We start from the raw sequence: 19,825 nt of genomic DNA, 5'->3' as shown, positions 1-19,825 counted from the left end.
CACAACATCTTTGTTTGTATGTGGTGCTGAGGATCGAACTTGGGCCGCACGCATGCCAGGCGAGCGTGCTACTGCTTGAGCCACATCCCCAGCCCCTTAAATCAACTTTCAATTAAATTTTCTACTTGTCTATGTCTGTAGGAAAATGTCTGAAAAATATTTTCCCTAATGCTAACAATATTTAATTTCTGGGCAGTGGAATTTTAGATATTTTTACTTTTATATTTGGGGAGAGAGAGAGAGAGAGAGAGTGCGAGTGTGTGTGTGTGTGTGTGTGTGTGTGTGTTTTGCAGTGCGGGGGACTGAACCCAGCATGTGCGTGCTAGGCAAATGTTCCACCACTGAGCTGCATCCCCAGCTCTTCTGTGTCATTCCATAATTAACATATATCGTATTAACAAAAATAATAATCGTTAAGATTTAAACAAAAGAATATAAAATGCCAGGAATTAGTTCTGAGTAGTGGGCGGATGGATAATTATTAATTTCTTCTTTGTGTTTCATTTTCAGTTTTTAAAATTAAAAAAATTATAAAGAGTAGTTACAAAAGCACTAAAAACCAAACCAGTGAATCTGACCTTAGGATAGGAATGGCCTATGCAGGTAGCCATCAGATCTTTAAATTTGAAATGTTTTAGATATAATTAATGAAAGTTATGCATTTCTGAACATAAGCAGCAGCAAAAACTCATGATAGGCAAAATCAAAGAACAAATGAAAAAATTGGGGGGAAAAACATATACAACCCAAATGGGAAATCCTAGACAATTATTTCTTACTTCTAGTTTCTTATTTCTGCTTTTCCACTGGCCCAAGTGCTTCATTCATTTTATACTGTCCCTCGGTCTATCCACCCAACAAACATCTATTGAGCATAAACTATGTGCCAGGCACTGTGCTAGGTTCTGGAGTCAAGTGGGGCAAAATGCAGAGTCCCTACCTTTAAGGCTCACTCTGCATTTCCTCTCCGTATTAATGGGTACTGAATCGATTACGTCCCTGAGAAGAACAGAAAACACCTTATACACATTTAGAGAAGGATCAGAGTATACTAGGGGTCAGTGACAAAGAACTCAGCCAGGCTTTCACAGTGGGAGCCTTAGATTTCTCTTGAATCATGGTGGGCATCATGGTGGGGCCTGGAGACTGAACTCTGATCTCCTTTCATGCAGACCCAGAATCAGATTGTCTACTTCATTCGCCAAGCACCTGTCCCCATCACTTCGGAGAACTTCGATGCTACTGTGCAGTTTGGGACAGTGCGGGGCTCCTACATCCCAGCCCTGCTTCGGCTGCTCACTGGTGTCTTTGCCCCTCAGATCTTTACAAATGTAACCTGGCCTGAGAGCATTCGAAATCATTTTGCTTCACATCTGCACAGGTTTTTGGCCTGTCTGACGGGTGAGTGCTTGATTTCTCCTTGGTAGGGCTCCTGAGGCAGGTGGATCCTGGTCAGTTTGTGTTTGTTGAGTGAGCGGAAAAGGGTGCAGAATCAGTGTTCTTCTTCCTCCTCCTTCTGTTTTGGTGAAGCTGGGGATTGAACTAAGGGCCTCACATGATCTCTCTCTACCGTTGAGCTACACTGCTAGCTGTAACTAACATTCAAATCAACATCTAAAATGATCTGCTCTTTAAGGTTCTGCGGTCTGAACCCAGGGTGTCCTGCATACTAGGCAAGTGCTTTACCACTGAGCTATATCCCCAACCCTTAAAAGAATCTTCGAAAGGAAATCTCACTGTGTATACCCACTCATGTGCACTTCACACACACACACACACACACACACACACACACAAGCATTTTGCCTAAGTGTCCTAAATCAAAACTATGAATCTGCTGACTTAAAGAGCAAGGGAAGCTGGGTGCAGTGGCACATGCCTGTAATCCCAGCAGCTTGGGAGGCTGAGACAGGAAGATCAGGAATTCAAAGCCAACCTCAGCAATTTAGTGAGGCCCTAAGCAACTCAGTGAGACACTGTCTCTAAATAAAATACAAAAAAAGGGCTGGGGATGTGGTTCAGTGGTTAAGTGCCCCTGAGTTCAATCTAGGGTACCAAAAAAAAAAAAAAAAAGAGCAAGAGACATCTTGCGTATTACTGATTAATGAAGAAAAGTCTCTGATAAATAAATTTTATTGGGGCTGGGGATGTGGCTCAAGCGGTAGGGCGCTCGCCTGGCATACGTGCGGCCCGGGTTCAATCCTCAGCACCACATACAAACAAAGATGTTGTGTCTGCCGAGAACTGAAAAAAATATATTAAAACATTCTCTCTCTCTCTTAAAAAAAAAAAACAAAAAACTTTCAGCCTCCTTATAAATAAATAAATAAATAAATTTTATCATAATGAAAAAAAAATCTGCCTTCTAATCCAGACAAATTTTGGTACTGTAGAACTGGTTGGCCACACATGTTGGAACTTAGAATTGAAAATTTCTTAGAATACAGTTGGGGTAAGGAGAAATGTAGGGTGGTGTGGGAGCAGAGGGAGGTTTGCATGCATCATGGTAGATTCTAGAGGGCCATACAGATCTTTGGAATTATTTTATGGCAATTTCTTGTTATACCTCCATGAGGTTTTTTCTCTTGCATTCTGTTCTTTCCCTTTTCGACATCAAAAAAGCATGAATCATAATTTCCCCTGCCTGCAGTACTCAAATGCATATGTAGTTTGTCCCTTAGTATCTGTGGAGACTGGTTCCAGGACACCCTCAGATACTCCAATTCATGGATGTTCAAATCCCTTATGTAAAATGGTGTAGTATTTGCATATAACCTACACACGTTCTCTTGCCTACTTTAAATCATCTCTAGATTACTTATAATACCTAAATAAAATGTAAATGCTATGTAAATATGTTTTCTACTGTACTTCTTAGGGAATAATGATAAAAAAAGAAAGTCTGCACATGTTTAGTACAGATGCAGTTTTAAAAAATATTTTCCATCCATGGTTGGTTGAGTCTGCAGATGTGAAACAGCTGTACCTCTCAACCCTCCCACCCCACCCCACCCCCGACCAATCATCAATCATGATTGATACTTGGGCAGCAAAAACTCACGTTCTTTAAACTCCCACGGTCCTTTCCTTAGACACTCGGTACAAACTGGAGGGGCACACTGTCCTCTACATCCCCACGGAGGCCATGACCATGCAGCCGGAGGTGGTAGTGAAGGACAAAGAGCTGGTGCAGCGGCTGGAGAGTGAGTGGCCAGCATTGCCAGTGTCCAGTGGGGATTGCAGAGGAGAGAAGAGGCAGCCCCGATGCTAATCAAGGAGCTGGGTTAGGTGGGCAGGGTGGTAAGGGAAGGGCACAATTGAGCAAAGGCACAAAGAAACACAAGTGGTTTGGTTCTCACCTGCAGCCTCCATGATCCACTGGACCCGGCAGATAAAGGAGGTGCTCAGCTCCCAGGAGACCGTGGAGACAGGAGAAAACTCAGGACCTTTGGAAGAGATTGAGTTCTGGTGCAACCGATGCATGGACTTATCTGGTATCAGCAAACAGCTGGTGAAGCCAGGAGTCAAACACATTGAGTCCATCCTGCGCCTTGCCAAGTCATCCTACCTGACACCCTTTATCAAACTGGCCCAGCAGATCCAGGTTTGTGAGTGGATCAGTAGATGGGAGCTTAAAGCAAAAAGTGGGCAATGGTTGGAGTGGCAAGAGGGACTAAGATCCGGGAGCACACGTAATCATCAACACATACTGACCAGTCTACAGTTTGGACTCATACTTGTGGGAGAAGATAAGAATAGTTGAACAGGGTCCCCAAAGAACTCATAGTTTAGGAAGGGAGACATCTACATGTTGATTACCCTCTGTGAATCTAATCCCTACAATCCAGCTGAGAAAATAGGACTTACAAAAATAGAATTAGTAAAACTACACCTGTATTGTTCAGTCAAGAGAACTTAAAAATAAATACTTCAAAAATAAATTTGAAGCTGGGTGTGGTGGTGCTCACCTGTAATCCCAGTGACTGGGGAGGCTGAGGCAGAGGATTATAAGCTTGAAGCCAGCTTCAGCAATTTAGCGAGATTCTGTCTCAAGTTTTTTAAAGGGATGGGGATGTAGCTCAGTGGTAGAGAACCCCTGGGTTCAATCCCCAGTACTGTAAAAAAAAAAAAAAAAAGATACAAAAACCTGATTAAAAACCTGATTATGTTAGTGTAGGGTCATGCAAGAAATGGTCAGTATGATATAGATATCAAAGACCTCTCTTTCCAGGTGAAAATTTCAACTAGGTATTAAGAGAATTGAGCCATAACTAACCAGAGAAATCTAAAGCCTTGGTTGAAAACAAGGCAGCTAAGGGAAACAGGCGATGGGATGGGAGTGATGTCTGATAGTTGATCAACAGCTATGGAATATCTACTTGGTATGGAGTTCTGAATTCAACTGGAGAACAAAGAGGAGTAGACAGCAGACCTGAACTTGAGGAATTCCCATTCTGAAACATTTTCACAAAAGTTGTAAATGAATAAAAGTTGATATGTGCAAACTCTGTTCCCGAGGGGTGCCAAGACCTGAAATGATGGCTCCTGGGTACAGTTCACCGGGAGGGCTTCCTGGTAGAGGTGAGTCAAGAACGTGTTTAAGATGGATATGAAGGGACTGGGGTTGTGGCTCAGTGGTGGAGCGCTTGCTTGACATGTGTGAGTCACTGGATTAGATCCTCAACACCACATAAAAACTAACTAAATAAAATAAAGGTATGTGTCCATCTACAAGTTTTTTTTTTTTTTTTAAAGATGGATATGAAGTGCATGCTCTAAATTTGCTCTTTCCAGTGGATAAATGCCCTCCTGGGTTCTCTTTACTACCAGGATGGCTCTCGCCAAGCACAGTCGAACCTGACCTTCTTGTCAATCCTGAAGGAACCTTATCAGGAATTGGCTTTCATGCGGCCTAAGGACATATCTAATAAGCTCCCTAATCTCATCAGTCTCATCCGCATCATCTGGGTCAACTCTCCCCACTACAACACTCGGGAGAGACTGACTTCTCTCTTCCGAAAGGTGTGTATATGCAGAGGGCCTTTGGGAGGGGATTAGGAGGATGGCTGAAATGATAGGGCTCAGACTTTCAGAAGAAGGTGGAATTCCCTGGCAGAAGACTTATGGTGGCAAGGTGGTAAGAATTGTCCTTATCTTTGACAGACACGCAAGTCTTCTACCTGCATTTTGGCTTTAGTGATGCTCAGAGCTGGGGCCTGGGCTGAGCTTCTGTTTCCAGATGGAAGTAGCTCCCTCAGGAGGAGGGGCTGTGAGAAGGAAGGTTGATGAGCATAGGAAAGGGAGGCAGAAAGGACAGACCTGCTGAGTTGTGCAGAAGGGAATATCTCATTGTCCTCATTTCCTAGGGTGGGGTCTGCAGTTGGGCAGAGGCAGATTTATCAAGGAACCCAGCTCCTGGGGAGCAGTGCCTGGTGCATTTCATCTGGAGTAATGGCTCTAAAGAGAGGGAATGGGGACACTGGGCTGACTTGCTGGGTCAGTGAGACTGTAGAGCTGAGGACCACTAGGGGCAGAGCAAGGGACCACAAGGACAGGAGTGTGTGGGGAACCCAGTGGTGGAGGACCAGGGGTGAGATGGGTCTCAGGAGACAAATCAATGTGGAGGAGGTGGAGGCATGAGGCACGATCAGGGAGCTTGAAGAGATTGGGTGAAAATGAGGCTGGGAATTGAGGCTGTTGGGCTCCCTTTTGCAGATGAGCAATGAGATCATCCGCTTGTGCTGCCATGCCATTTCCCTGGACCGAATCTTTGAGGGATATGTCTCTTCCAGCAAGGAGGACTTACAAGGCTGCATTTCCTGTTGCCATGCTTGGAAAGATCACTACCTGCGGGCTGTACAGATGCATACCCAGTATGATGGGTCTCTCCTACCATTACCACCTTGTCATTCCTACAGAGGGGGAGATTCTAATTCCTTTCACAAGCACTTTTTTTGTAGTCTGTGGATTATATTTTTGTAGACCTAGCTGTTTCTACATCCAGCCAAGATATTCTAGCTCCAAGCTTTGAGTTCTCCTTATTCTCATAACCTTTCCTTCCTGATTCCAGGAGGCATGAGTCACCTTTGGTCCCACAATCTAAAATTCAGTATGTAAAAATCTTCTCCTAGAACTTAGATGCTGTTTCTCCTCTCTGGTTCTTGACATTTTGAGTCTCTTCATTCAGGATTCAAGGAAGGTGCTTCTCGGGGTCTCTATTTTCTGAAACCAGGGCTTGCAGTCTAGTTTTGCATGGGCAGATTGATCCCTCGTGTTTCTGCTTTTTGATTCAGTTCATTTTTCTCCTAACACAGGTTCTCCAGTCGGGGCTGGGTCCTAGACCAGACCAGCATATTTGCTCAGGTTGATGCTTTTGTGCAGCGTTGCAAGGACCTTATTGAGGTGAGAAGACTATCGGGGAGGGTGGGGAAGGCGAATCAAAAGCCAACAACAGAATCAAAAGCCCTCGAGAATCCTGCTTCCCTCCCCCTAGGAACCAGGGCAGATGGGGTGGAGGTTCTGATTAAGTGGCTATAAGTAGAACTTACCTCTTGGCTCTTTCTGCAAAACTGTGTGCTTTCCCACCACCACATTCTTTTTGGCTTTTGCCTATTACCACTGTTTTAGCATCTCGTATGTCATTGTGTGGCCAAATTCATCCCAGCATCCCCCCTACATCTGGTTGGTCCTCCCTAGTTCCTAGATATTTGAAGCTAAATCAAAGAGCTCAGGACTCAACTTTTCAGAAAAGAAGGCAGGAACCATCATGCTGACTTCTTTTCAGGTCTGTGACTGTCAGTACCACTTCGCCCGCTGGGAAGATGGCAATCAAGGTCCCCTTCCTTGCTTCTTTGGTGCCCAGGGGCCACAGATTACACGAAACTTGCTGGAAATCGAGGACATCTTTCATAAAAATCTTCACGTGCTGAGAGCTGTTCGTGGGGGGATCCTGGATGTGAAGAACACCTCTTGGCATGAAGACTACAATAAGTGGGTGGTTCACAGGCTGATGTCAGGGTCAGGCAGAAAGACACGAGAATGGGTGGAGTGGCAGAATGTGCAAAGAAGATGGTAGAAGGAAGAACAGCTCAGGGATGGGAAGATGCAAGAGAGTGCCACGGAGGGAGGTGGCTGATCAGCTTCAGGGTTAACTTTCAGGACTGAGTTTTGGTTCTGCCGCATCTAGGTATGTGACATTGGGCAAATCATGCTACTAGTTGGTGGCCTCACTCCTCAACTATAAAATAAATAGTAGAACCTTTCTCGTAGCATTGTTTAGAGGATGAAAGGATTCAGGGATGTAAATCACTTAGTCAATGCCTGGCATGCAGGAAACTCCAGTACACAGCAACATGCTTCTCCCTAGGGGGATGTACTTGGGGAAACAGGTGAGGGCACCCCCCACACTTTCACATGCTTCTCTGATGATGCAGATTTCGTGCTGGAATCAAAGACCTGGAGGTGATGACCCAGAACTTGATCACTTCGGCCTTCGAATTGGTTCGTGACGTGGAGCACGGGGTGCTGCTGCTGGACACCTTCCACAGGATTGCAGCACGGGAGGTGTGTCCTTTCTGCCCCTGCCTTGAGTGTCTCTCTGCCTCCCTTAGTTCCTCCCTAGCCTTCCAAATGCCATTTGGGCCAGGCGTGGTGTGTGCATCTGTAATCCCAGTGACTTTAGAGGCTGAGGCAGGTGGATCACAAGTTCAAGGCCATCCTGGATAACTTAACAAGACCCTGTCTCAAAATAAAAAAGGCTGGGGATGTAGTCAGTGGTAGAGTGCCTCTGGGTTCTGTCCCCATTATCACCCAAATCAAGACAAAATACAACAGATGCCATGCAGCCCACACCTGTGCCCTTTCCCACATGCTAAATCCCAGGTGCCTCTTTTCTTCCATCTGCTCCCCTGGCTTCCATGTCTCTAACGAGTGCAGCTCTCATGGTAGGGCCACTTTCCTCTGGGATAAGTGGCTGAGGGAATCTGGCTCCATGGGGCATGGCACCTGTTTCTTATTATTATTTAGGCCATCAAGCGGACATATGACAAGAAGGCAGTGGATCTCTACATGTTGTTCAATAGTGAATTGGCCCTTGTGAACCGTGAACTGAGCAAGAAATGGCCATACTTGGTACCCTACATGGCCCAGTATTCTGGACAGGCATACTGGATGCGGATCCTTCGGCGGCGTATTGACAGAGTCATGAATGTAGGTGCCTGTCCTCTTCCAAAATCTGTCCTCAGTGAGATGGCAGGGTAGGCGGGCTATGCCATGGGCTAGGAAGGATGGGGGATGGGTCCAGAGAGGTTCCCTAGAGAGTTTTCATGACCAGAGACTAAGCTGCACAGGGTGGGAGCAGACTTAGTTCAGTAAGGCAGGTCTTGGGTCTGGTTTGCAGAGGTGGCATGTGCAGCTGGTAGAACAGGGATCATTTTAGGAATTTCATGTCAAGGTGGAGAGGAAGAATAGTGATAGTGGTAGTATCTGGGAAGTTGGGTGAGGAGAAAAATGATACAACTTGATAATCCAGAGACCTGGACAGGCGAGGCCCTTAAAGGGTCTGGTCTGTATGGAAAAATAAGCTCAAAGAAATAAGGCAAAGCCAGACACAATGGCTCACACCTGTAATCTCAGTAATTTGAGAGTCTGAGGCAGGAGGACAGTAAGTTTGAGGTCAACCTCAATAACTTAGTGAGAATCTGCCTCAAAATAAAAAATAAAAAGGACTAGGGATGTAGCTCAGTGGTAAAACACCCCTGGGTTCAACCCCAAGTACTAAAAAAATAAATAAATAATCAAAAAGGCAATCAAACAAAAAACAGCAACCTTTAAAACCCTTTTGGGAATATAGGGTGAACACTATTAGGTACTGACCTGCTATTGTCTGATTGATTCTGGTTCTGGGAGAGAATAAGGCAGCCTGCAGATGAGCGGGCTAAGACTGAGGCGTAGAAGGGCTGAGACTCATTTTCAACCTTGTACCTCTTAGATCCTTCACCTTCTGTGATTTACTTTTGGCTCCTCAACTTTTCTCTTGTGCTGAATCTCTAGGTTTTTCTTTTCTCACTTTGACTCCCTTTTTCATTGTTCTTTGGTCTCTTCCTTCACATTCCTGTTTGGCTCTGCCTTCCCCTAACAGAATCAATAAAAAATCATAGTAAGACTTGCATGTATTGTTGGAGTGTGCATGTGCTTGTGAGAGTGCATGTGTGTGTGCATGAGTGTACATGTGTAGGAGGTGTTGAGGGGTTGTTCCTCCTGGGAGAATGTGCCAATAAGCCAACCTCATCTGTTCTCCCCACTCAGTGCCTTTCTGGTGCCCATTTCCTGCCCCATATTGGGACTGGAGAGGAGAGTGTACATACCTATCAGCAGATGGTTCAGGCCATTGATGAACTGGTTCGAAAAACCTTCCAAGACTGGACAGCCACGCTGGACAAGGACTGCATTCGACGACTGGACACCCCATTGTTACGAATCAGCCAGGAGAAGGCGGGCATGCTGGATGTCAACTTTGACAAGTACAGGACCCAACCTGGTCCCTTCTTCCTATCCTTGGTCCAGTCCTCCTTTTCAACTCTCCCAAGAACTTAACTCCCATCTTTTGATTTCTCTCTCTGTTCATCTCTCTTTCTCTGTCTCCCTCTCTTTCTCATACTGTAATATGATTGCTATTGCTTCTGAATTTTAACTTTATAGTTTATCTTTTAAAAATAGAGCTAATAGACAGATGTAGAGGCACGGGCCTATGATCCCAGCAACTAAGGAGGTTGATGCGGGGAATTGCAAGTTTAAAGCCAGCCTGGACAACTTAGTAAGACCCTGTGTCAAATAAAAAGGACTAGAAATGTAGCTCAGTGGTAGACGCCCCTGAGTTCAATCCCTAGTAACACACACCACACAGACACAGACACACACACATAAAATATAAAAACAAAGGATAAACCCAACCAAAACACTAACCTAATAAACCAGTGATACAGATGTTCTGCCACTAGATGGCCATGATGGCTCAGCTAAGTCGTTCAAACACTGAATCACGGTCTGGACTTGCCTGAGAATTGATGGATAGGGCTGGAAGATCATGCCCTCTCCCACAGCTTTAAAATTATGATATTTTCATACTATAATTTAAAAAGATTTAACCAGTCCATTAATGAATTTATTCAAAAACATACAGTGAGTGTCGTCCACGTGTTGGGAACTGGGGTAGACCCAGGGAATGTGTGGATGGCAAAGGAGGAGGCATAGCTGTCACTCTGTAAGTCAACAGTCCTACCATTGGAATGGAGCTGGCTTCCTGTCCACATGAGATGCAGAAGAGAAAAAACAACAAAGAAGCTATGTAAGGCATGTGTCCACAGAGATTGCAGACCTTCTGGTGACAGGGTTTTCCTAATCAGAATGAAATAACTTTCCATTTGATTGGCTTTGGCAGGCTCTTGTTATCAGCTCTGTCCTGTAGGAGTGTTGCTTTTTATACTCCTAAGTTGTTGTTCCAGCATTGGCTTTAGCTCATAAAGTATCCTTAATTGTTGGGGGCAGATGTATAAGGGACTTTGCCAGAGAAGGCCTGTGTGGAGATGGAGTCCCAGAGGAAACTGCAAGTGACTGTCCTGGGCAGCTGAAGGAGGCCTAACCTGGGGGACATGCATACTATGGTTGAGAAAGGAGGTGACAGAACCAACATGGGCTGAAGTGAAGCATTAGGGAGGAAGACAGAGCTGTCAGAAGCCACACATGTGAGGGAGCAGTTAAGGAACAAAGTGTGAGAAAGGAAAGGGTAAGAGGTTTGGGATAAGACTATGACAGTGATGGGTATTAGGACTGGATTTGGTTTTGTGATCTGTGGCTTGAAGTACAGCCAATTAGAACCCTATGACAATTGCCTCATAAATTGATGATAAAATTCTGAAGAGAAAGATCACTAGGCCAGAGTTACCCTGGTAATAACATTTGCAGGCACACAATGGGATTGAATCTACAGGACGTATTCTCCCACCAAGCTGCGTACCCCTGAAGGCACTGTGCTTGGACACCCTTAGATTAATATGAATGTGGGCATACACAGTCCAACAGTTGCCCCTTTTCCCACAAAATAAGGAATTGTATTTAAATCATAGAATTTTATTGAACATTGATGATCGATATTTACATTTTAGATATGAGGGGAAAAACAACAAAAGTTGAGGCAGAGAAATGCCCTCTGTGACACTGGCTGGGGGCTCCTTGCTTCTAATCCTTAGGGCCAGCCAGTGAGAGTGGGTATAGTACAGCCTTCAATCCTAGGCAGTTTGGAGTCTGACCTCTGCGGTGGCCGGTCTATTTTGCCATGTGGCCTTAGGCAAGCCACCTAATTTATCTGAATCTGAGTTTCCCTCATTTACTTAAAAAAAACATTTCTGAGGTTGTCATGAGGCAAGATGACATATGTAGGAGTCCTCACAAAGAATAAACGATCAATCAGCATTATTTTCCCTTAAAAAATTGCTTCATAAAATTCGGTGAACACATTAATTTCAAACATTTAGGAAACAGTAGGTGGTGTGGGCTTGTAGTTCCAGCTACTCACGAGGTTGAGGCCACCCTGGACATCTTAGTGAGATTCTGTATCAAAATGAAAAAAGGATACATAAAAATAAATAGAGATACTGTGTGTTTATCTACAAATAAATAAATGTTTTTTAAAAAAATGAAAAAAGGAAAAAGGGCTGAGGCTGGAGCTCAGTGGTAGAGCACTTATCTGGCATGAGAGAGGCCCTGCGGTTCAATCCTCAGCACCTCAAAAAGAAAACAAAAACAAAAACAAAAAAACCCCCAAATCCCCCAAAATCAAATTTTGCAGGTTGGAATAACAGTTTTAATTTCTAAAACATTTAAGCATTTTAGAAGGGCTAACATACATGTAATATAAAATTCAAAGGTTATGAGATGGTAGAGGCTGAAAAATCTCCCTCTGCTGCTGTTCCCAGTAATCAAGTTTCTCTCTGAAGACTCTGCATTCCCAGATTCTCTTGTAACATTCCAGAGATAATTGTATATGCCCACACAGAAGTATCCTCTTTTTATATAAATAGTAGCATAATATACATCTTGTTCTGCATAATCAAAATATTTAATATTTCAAAATATTTGCTTCTAAATATTTAATATATCCATTATAAAATTAATTACCAACCATTTTAGAAAATTTGCAAAAATGAAGGAAATTAGAAGAAAGAAAACACATAAAGGGCTGGGGATGTGGCTCAAGCGGTAGCGCGCTCGCCTGGCATGCGTGCGGCCCGGGTTCGATCCTCAGCACCACATACAAACAAAGATGTTGTGTCCGCCGAAAACTAAAAAATAAATATATATATATATAAAAAGAAAAACATAAAAATTATGTGTTTATATGTGTATGATGCTAAAGATTGAACCCAAGCCCTGTTCGTGCTAGGCAAACACTCTACCACTGAGCTATCTCCTCTGCCCGTGTGTGTGTGTGCGCGTGCGCGCGCGCGCATGCACGTGTGCGTGTGCACACACATACAAAATACATATATACATATATAACACAAATATATAATTCCCTGTTTTAGTATAATTGTTTTCCTTTAATCTTTTTAATTTTTACTAGGTATTTTGAAATAATGCTCATTGTTAAAGGAAAATAGAAAAGTTATGTAAAGGAAAAAGTAAAAATTCCATACACAGTCCCAATCCCAATGATGACCATATAATTACCAAAACCAAACCCAAAACCAAAACTAAAACAAAATGTACTGCACACACAAAATAAGATCACATTATGAGAAGTTTTTTTTTTTGTTGTTGTTTTTTGTGGTGCTAGGGATGGAACCCAGTACCTTGCATGTGCTAGCAAATTCTCTACCACTGAGCTGCATCCCCAGCCCATGAAAAATATTTTTGCAATTTGATTTTTTAAAAAGTTATTATATAAGTGAGATTTTCCATTTGGTTTGTATAGAATTACTTGACTCTTTCATGGCTGATAGTATTCTAAGGTAGGGCTCTGTTGTAATTTACTCAATATATCCACTATTGATGGACTTTTTCTAAGTTGTAGTTTCCAGGTTTCTTCTTCTTCTTTTTTTTTTTTTTTTTTTTTTGGTACCAGGGATTGAATCCAGGGGTGCTTAACCACCGAGCCACATCCCTATTTATATATTTTATTAGAGACAGGGTCTTGCTTAGTTGTTTAGGGCCTTGCTAAATTGCTGAGGCTGGGTATGAACTCCTGATCCTCCTGCCTCAGTCTTCTGAGTCACTGGGATTACAGGCATGCGCCACCACACTGGACCTCCTGGTTTCTTAATATTCTGCTGGGCTTCCTGAACCTGTTCCCTTTCTTTCTCCAGTGCTGTGCTTTCTGGAAGGTTGATTTCAGTGTCCTTTTAGGTAGGAAAAATTTCTGCTATAATCTTTGATCTGGAACACTTTTTGCACAATCTTTATTTTTTTTTATGGTATTGGAGTATTGGGGATTGAACTCAGGAGACCTCTACCTCTGAGATACCTTTCCCAGCCCTTTTTGAAATATTTTATTTTGAAACAAGGTCTTGCTAAATTGCTGAGGCTGTCTTGGAACTTGTGAATCTCCTGCCTGGTCCTCCTGAATGGCTGGGATTAGAGGCTTCCCCTACCACACCCAGTGCATAATCTTTATAGTAGAGCTTAACAAGGCAATTTTGGACCAAATATTTATGACCAGGGTTTGTCTGAAACCCAAATAATAGACACTTCTTCCAAATAGAGGTAACTGTTCCTGTCCTTTGGCAGTTGTTTTCTAGAGAGATATAAGATGCTTTATACTTTGTGGTTTTAAGATAAGCCTCAATCCCATAAATAATGGATGAGAAAGAACATGATTGTAGTGAAGGATTTTGAAAAGTTTGGGCTCATTAAGCCTGTAAAGAAATCCAAGAGAATTTCAGTTTCCAAACCTTATTAACACTCCCCAGGAGCACAGATAACTTTATCAGGTTTACTCTTCATGTTCAAGGTCTGGTTAAGATCTTGAAATAAGCATATTTTTTTTAAATGTCCTGATGGTCTTCAGACTGACTCTTTTTTAGTTCTAGGAGATTTCCAGTCCCTAATAGTATTTATTTTATGCCACAAGTGCTTTTGTTATCCCACCTTATATCTCAAATATTTGAACTCTGAGGTCCAAATCAGCTTTTACCACATTTTATGACCAGACCAGCTTTGCAGATGGCACTTAACACAAACATATTCCAGATGTCGTCTATACCCTGTTATCACTCTTTGAATAGCAGAGTGGAATTTCCCCAGAGCAGGAGAGGGGACACTGACGCCTCTTTGATTTTTGTTCTGAGGGATTCCCTCTCTTTCTTTCCCTGTTAACCAGTACATTCTCCACTGATCTGTTCTGACTAATCAGCACTGAGCTCAGCTGGTCTCACCTGTCCTATCTCTGTTACCTAACCATATATCTGGGGATATATTATAAAATATTTCACAAAAACAATTTCCCAAATGCATTTTTTAAAGAGAAATTATATTTGTCAATAAAATAAAATTTTGGGCTGCACTTGTAGCTCAGTGGTAGAGTGCTTGCCTAGCATGTATGAGGCACTGGGTTCAATCCTCAACACCATATAAAAATAAATAAATAAAATAAAAGTATTGTGTCCATCTATAACTAAAATAAAATAAAATAAAATAAAATTTACATTCTGAAAATTTATTGACAAATTTCTGAAAGACTGAATGTCATTATAAAAAAGATTCCTTATAGGATTTTCAGTTCAACCTCAGGAAGATATTGTCTGAGTTTATCCTGTTGACTAATTAAATTTTGATAATTTGTGTTATTTTGAAAATTGGGTCAAGATGAGAAAAATCAAGAAATATTTTGATACATTGTTGGCCAGTGTACTTACTCAAGTGGGTGTGTCCTGATGTTTATGAGCAGGGACAAATTCAAGGCCCTCAGTTTGAAGAATATATGAGAATAGACTTATGTTACTAGAAGTGCCCATATATATTCAAGCCCCTCAGTAGCTGTAACACAATTTTTGGTTAAATTGATATTCTGTGTTTATTTTATTATGATTCTATTTTATTGTCCACTGCTGAGCTGAGTGATTATATATTGATACACAGTGGTTCCCCCTTAACAGCGCTCAGAAAATATTAATTAGTCTTGAATTGAGAGAGTGAGATCACACATAATGAAAATGATTATTATAGTATATAGTTATAATTGTTCTTTCATTATTATTGTTGTTAATCTCTCTTTTGGTACTGGGGGTTTAACCCAGGGATGTAGCCATATCGTCAGCCCTTTTATTTATTTATTTATTTAAATTTAGAGATAGGGTCTCTCCAAGTTGCTTTAAGGCCTAGCTAAGTTTGCTGAGGCTATCCTTCAACTTGCAGTCCTTTTGCTCCTGAGCCACTGGGATTATGTACCCAGTTTGTTGTTAATTTCTTACTGTGCCTAATTTATAAATTAAACTTTATCATAGGTATGTATGGATGTGTAGCAAAAAAATATAGTACATTATGTATAGCTGTAGTTTCAGGCCTCCACTGGGGGCCTTGAAACATTTCCCCCATGGGTAAGTGGAAGTTCCTGTAGTTCTTTCCTTGTTTACATGCTATCTTGTCTTTTTTTTTTTATCTTTATTTTTGTTTATTTACTTTTATGTGGTGCTGAGGTTTGAACCCCGTGCCTCACATGTGCAAGGCAATTGCTCTGCCACTGAGCCACAACCCCAGTCCCTGTTATCTTGTCTTTTTGGGATGGATAGTTACTATTTTTGTCAGCACACTATTCACTATTAGTTCTTCCAAACAAACCAACAAAATTCCTTTGAATAATATTTTTTCTTGCAATCTGACATGTCAGATGTGCTGTTTCATAGTTTTCTCAGATCTGATCCGTCACTCCCATGTTTGGTCTGACTCTTTGATTTCAAGGTCTGTTATGGAGGGGTCACCCTGGAACTTCCCTGAGTCTCTTTTCTTGTTTGATCTTTTTTTTTTTTCCCCTCTGTGGTTCTGGGGATTGAATTCCTCATTTATGCTAAATAAGTGCTTTACCATATAGCTATATCTCTAGCCCCCTTGTTTGATGTTCTGTTTCCTCTGTCTTTTGATTTATGCCTTTAGATAGAGTGTATCCTTTAGTAGCTTTCCAAGCAATAATGAAAAGGAGTTAAATTTTTTGAGTTTTTGCATGATTGGTAATAACTGTTTTGTTTGTATGTTTTTAACAACTGTTTTCTGCCTTTTATTTACTAGACATTTGCCTGGGTTTGGAATTCTAGTTTGAAAGTAATTTTCCTTGATTTTGACTTTCTACTTTTACATCAGAAGCTTTTCTCAAATGTCTGGTGATCCATTGGTCGGTCATTTGTACTTGGGAGAGTTTTACTCACTCTGAAGAAATTTTGATAGTTTCAGAAAGAATGCATACTTCAGTGTAGTTCTTCAAAGTGAAAAAAAAACCCATTTTTTCTACAATCTCTTAATGCATGTATCACAAATAAATGAACACTTGAAAATGATTTCATTCATTAGGTCATTTTCCTATATTGAAGATGAAAATATAATCCTTTGCAAAGTTTAAAGTGGACATTATTTCCAATATTGTTACTGCAGGGCTTGCCTGTAGAACAGACAAAAAAAAATATTCTGGAATTTTCACCTCAATATTCTTTCCAAGTCACATTTCAGTAATATTCAGGGTGCAGTTTTATAAGCATATTTTTAGGTTGAAAATTCTTTAATCCTTTGTGATTAAATGGTGAAATTTTATTTAAAAAGATTTTTTAAGTCAAGTGATTTTATTTAATATTTTAAAAATGTTCTAATATTCTTCAGGTATTCTCTGATTTTATTCTTTACATTTAGATCTTTGATCCTTTTGAAATTTATTTGGTTAGGGAGAAAGGTACAGATTCAACTAGAGTTTTGTATTTAAAAAAAATTTTTTTGTAGTTGTAGATGGACTCAATACCTTTTTAAAATTTTTTATTTTTACTGAGGATGGAACCCAGTGCATCACACATGCCAGGCAAGGGCTCTACCACTGAGTTACAACCCCAGCCCAATTTTTATATGTTTTTCAGATTGCTAGCCAATAGACCTAATTTCACTTATTTTATTATTATTATTATTATTATTATGTTGTTGTTGTTGTTGTGGTGGTGGTGGTGGTGGTGGTGCATGGTGCCAGGGACTGAGTCGAGGGCCTCACATATGCTAGGGAAGAGATATAGCACTGAGCTACATCCACAGCACCCTAATCTCTTTTATTGAACTGCTATCTTTATAATAACAAATTCCCACATCTATCTCTTATTTTGGAATTCACTGTTCTGGTCTAGTGTTTCTGTCTAGTCATGTGCAGGATCCACACTGTTTTAATTATTGTCCTCATTACTCTCCTTTTTTTCCATTTCCTTGGCTATTTTTAATCTTTATTTCCCATAAGAATTTGAACCAATATATTTTGTTCTAAAAAATAGTTTCATTCCTATTTTTATAAAAATAGAGATTGGATTAAATTTATAGGTTAACTTTAGATTAATGCGTATCTTCATGATTTTCAGTTTTTTCCTATCCCAAAACAGCATTTTCTTTTTAAGACCTGCTTTTTGTTCATAAGTCAATATATATATCGATGTATCTAGTGTGTGTATAATAACTTCTAATTATTGTTTTAATTATCATTATTTTCTTTCCTCATATGATAATGTCTAACTGGTTACAGTTTTTGTACTTGGGAGCTTGGATTTTTTTTTTTTTTTTTTTTTGGTACCAGGGATTGAACCCAGGGTCTTTACCACTGAGCCATATTCCAATCCTTTTTTATTTTTTATTTTGAGATGGGGTATTGCTAAATTGCTTAGGCCTCACTAAGTTGCTGAGGCTGGCTCTGTACTTGTGATCCTCCTGCCTTACCTCCTGAGCTGCTGGGATTACAGGCATGCGTGCCCTGCCACAAATGCCACACAAGGCAGGAGCTTTGATTTTTATGTTAATTTTGTACTCTGCCACTTTCTACAAATATCTTGTTTAAAATATTTTTTCTTGTAAAAGATGTTTTTTATCATAAAGCATACCATATACATAGAGACCTGCTTAAAATTTGTATGTTCAGTTTAATAAATAGTCTTATAAAATAAATGCCCTTGCATCTACCACCCTAGTCAAGGACAGAATACTGCCAGCAATCCAGAAATCCCTAATAATTATTTTCAATAGAATTGGTCATTAATACTTAAAACTCAGGGCTGGGGCTGTAGCTCAGTGGCAGAGCACTTGCCTAGCATGTGTGAGGCACTGGGTTTGATCCTCAGCACCACATACAAAAATAAATAAAATAAAGGTATGCTGTCCATCTACAACTATAAGAAAGAATTTCAAAAATACTTAAAACTCAGGAGATTTAACAAAAAGATCCACTTTCTCTTGAAAAATCAGAAAGCATGGCCACATTGGGGCCACATTCCCAAATGCCACAATTGCAAGGAGCCCTTTGGCCATGGCCCTTTTAGATGGAGTGTGCACTTTTTAGCTCAGCTTTAGGCCAAGTGTCAGTTGCCATTTTTCATCACACTGGAGTTACACTTTCCTTGGACATTTCTGAATTTCTGAAGTTTGCTTTAGAATATAAAACCAAAAGGAGCTGGTAGGAGGTTGGATGGTGAGGCTGAAGGAGAAGACTTGGTTCTGGTGTAGGCTAGTGCTGCTCTCCTTGGGGTGCTCCAAGTTTTTGGACTAGATGATTCTTCTACTTATGAATGCATTGAGTTTGAGGTGCCTCTGGGACAAACAGAAGAGATGTCTAGCAGACAGGAGCACATGCAAGTACAGAATTCAGCCATTTAGGCGTGATCAGCTTGTAGTTGTGGCTGAAGCCACGAGAGTGGATAATGCCACCCAGGGAGAGTTATTGGACATGAAGAACCTTGAGAAGTCCACAGTTAAAGAAAGCATCAGGGAAAGCATATTCTTTACTGTGATCCAGCACTTAGCTGAATGATTTCCAGGGACTCTGGAGAGAGGAGGGTGCTTCTACGCAGGCAAGAGCAGAGTGGGGAGAACTGTGTTCCACATGTCAGGGAAGAGAGTTGGAAGAAGGTGGGGAGTATTTCACTGGGATGTTAAGACCTACAGAGAGATGAGGAGAAGTGCTGAGAAGCATCCCCAAGGGAATCTTAGCTATAAGAATCCTTGGTGAGCTTGATGAGAGCAGTTTTAGAGTTGGGGTGGGTGGGGAGCCTCCTCTCTGGGGGTGAGAGTGAATGGGAAGAAAGGAAATAAAAGAGAATATTTTAGGAGGATTCTTTAAAGAAGGCAGGTTGTGAGGGGGAGGAAAATGTGTTGCTTGCAGGAGGATAGGAGTCAAGGGAGGGTTGCTTTTCTTTTATTTCTTTTTTAAGGCCACAGAAACTTGGCTGTATTTCAATCATGGGAAGAAACAAGTAGGTTGAAGGTAGAGGAGAGTTCGAGAAGATGACAGGAAACATCGGTAGACCAGAATCCGGCAGGAGGGTTCAGCTTCTGTGGGAGGAGGGACTCTCCTGCTCTCCTGTCATAAATGGAAAGAGTCTAGCTGTGGAGACAGGTAAGTTTACAAATTTTATAGCAGGAAGTGGATGGAGGTTTTTTTTTTTTTTTTTTTTTTTTTTTTCTCCTGTGACTAGGAGGTGAGGCTTTCTGTTGGAGATGTGGGAGAACAGCTTTGAGAAAAGGGGAAAGGGCTTGCAAATAGTCCCTTGAGAGAGCAGGAGGCAGCCTGGGGAGCCTGGTGGGAGAGGGACCTTGAGAGGGCAGTGAGCTA

At 41.4% G+C, this 19,825-nt stretch overlaps 1 protein-coding gene across 1 annotated transcript in view; it reads left to right on the top strand.

Moving 5' to 3' along the window:
- Dnah2 (dynein axonemal heavy chain 2) overlaps positions 1–19,825 on the top strand; it is a 104,066-nt gene that overhangs the window by 11,870 nt on the left and 72,371 nt on the right. The window contains exons 5-12 of the mRNA XM_071603457.1: positions 1,173–1,401; positions 3,093–3,203; positions 3,366–3,604; positions 4,831–5,022; positions 6,785–6,990; positions 7,434–7,563; positions 8,026–8,208; positions 9,307–9,521. Of these exons, the coding sequence (XP_071459558.1) occupies positions 1,173–1,401; positions 3,093–3,203; positions 3,366–3,604; positions 4,831–5,022; positions 6,785–6,990; positions 7,434–7,563; positions 8,026–8,208; positions 9,307–9,521 (1,505 nt within the window). The remainder of the gene's footprint in view (positions 1–1,172; positions 1,402–3,092; positions 3,204–3,365; positions 3,605–4,830; positions 5,023–6,784; positions 6,991–7,433; positions 7,564–8,025; positions 8,209–9,306; positions 9,522–19,825) is intronic.

This window comes from Marmota flaviventris, chromosome 17, assembly GCF_047511675.1.
Source record: "Marmota flaviventris isolate mMarFla1 chromosome 17, mMarFla1.hap1, whole genome shotgun sequence".
Lineage (NCBI taxonomy): Eukaryota > Metazoa > Chordata > Mammalia > Rodentia > Sciuridae > Marmota > Marmota flaviventris.
Note: the sequence above shows the minus strand (reverse complement) of the source record. Positions and strands in the feature narration are given on the sequence as shown.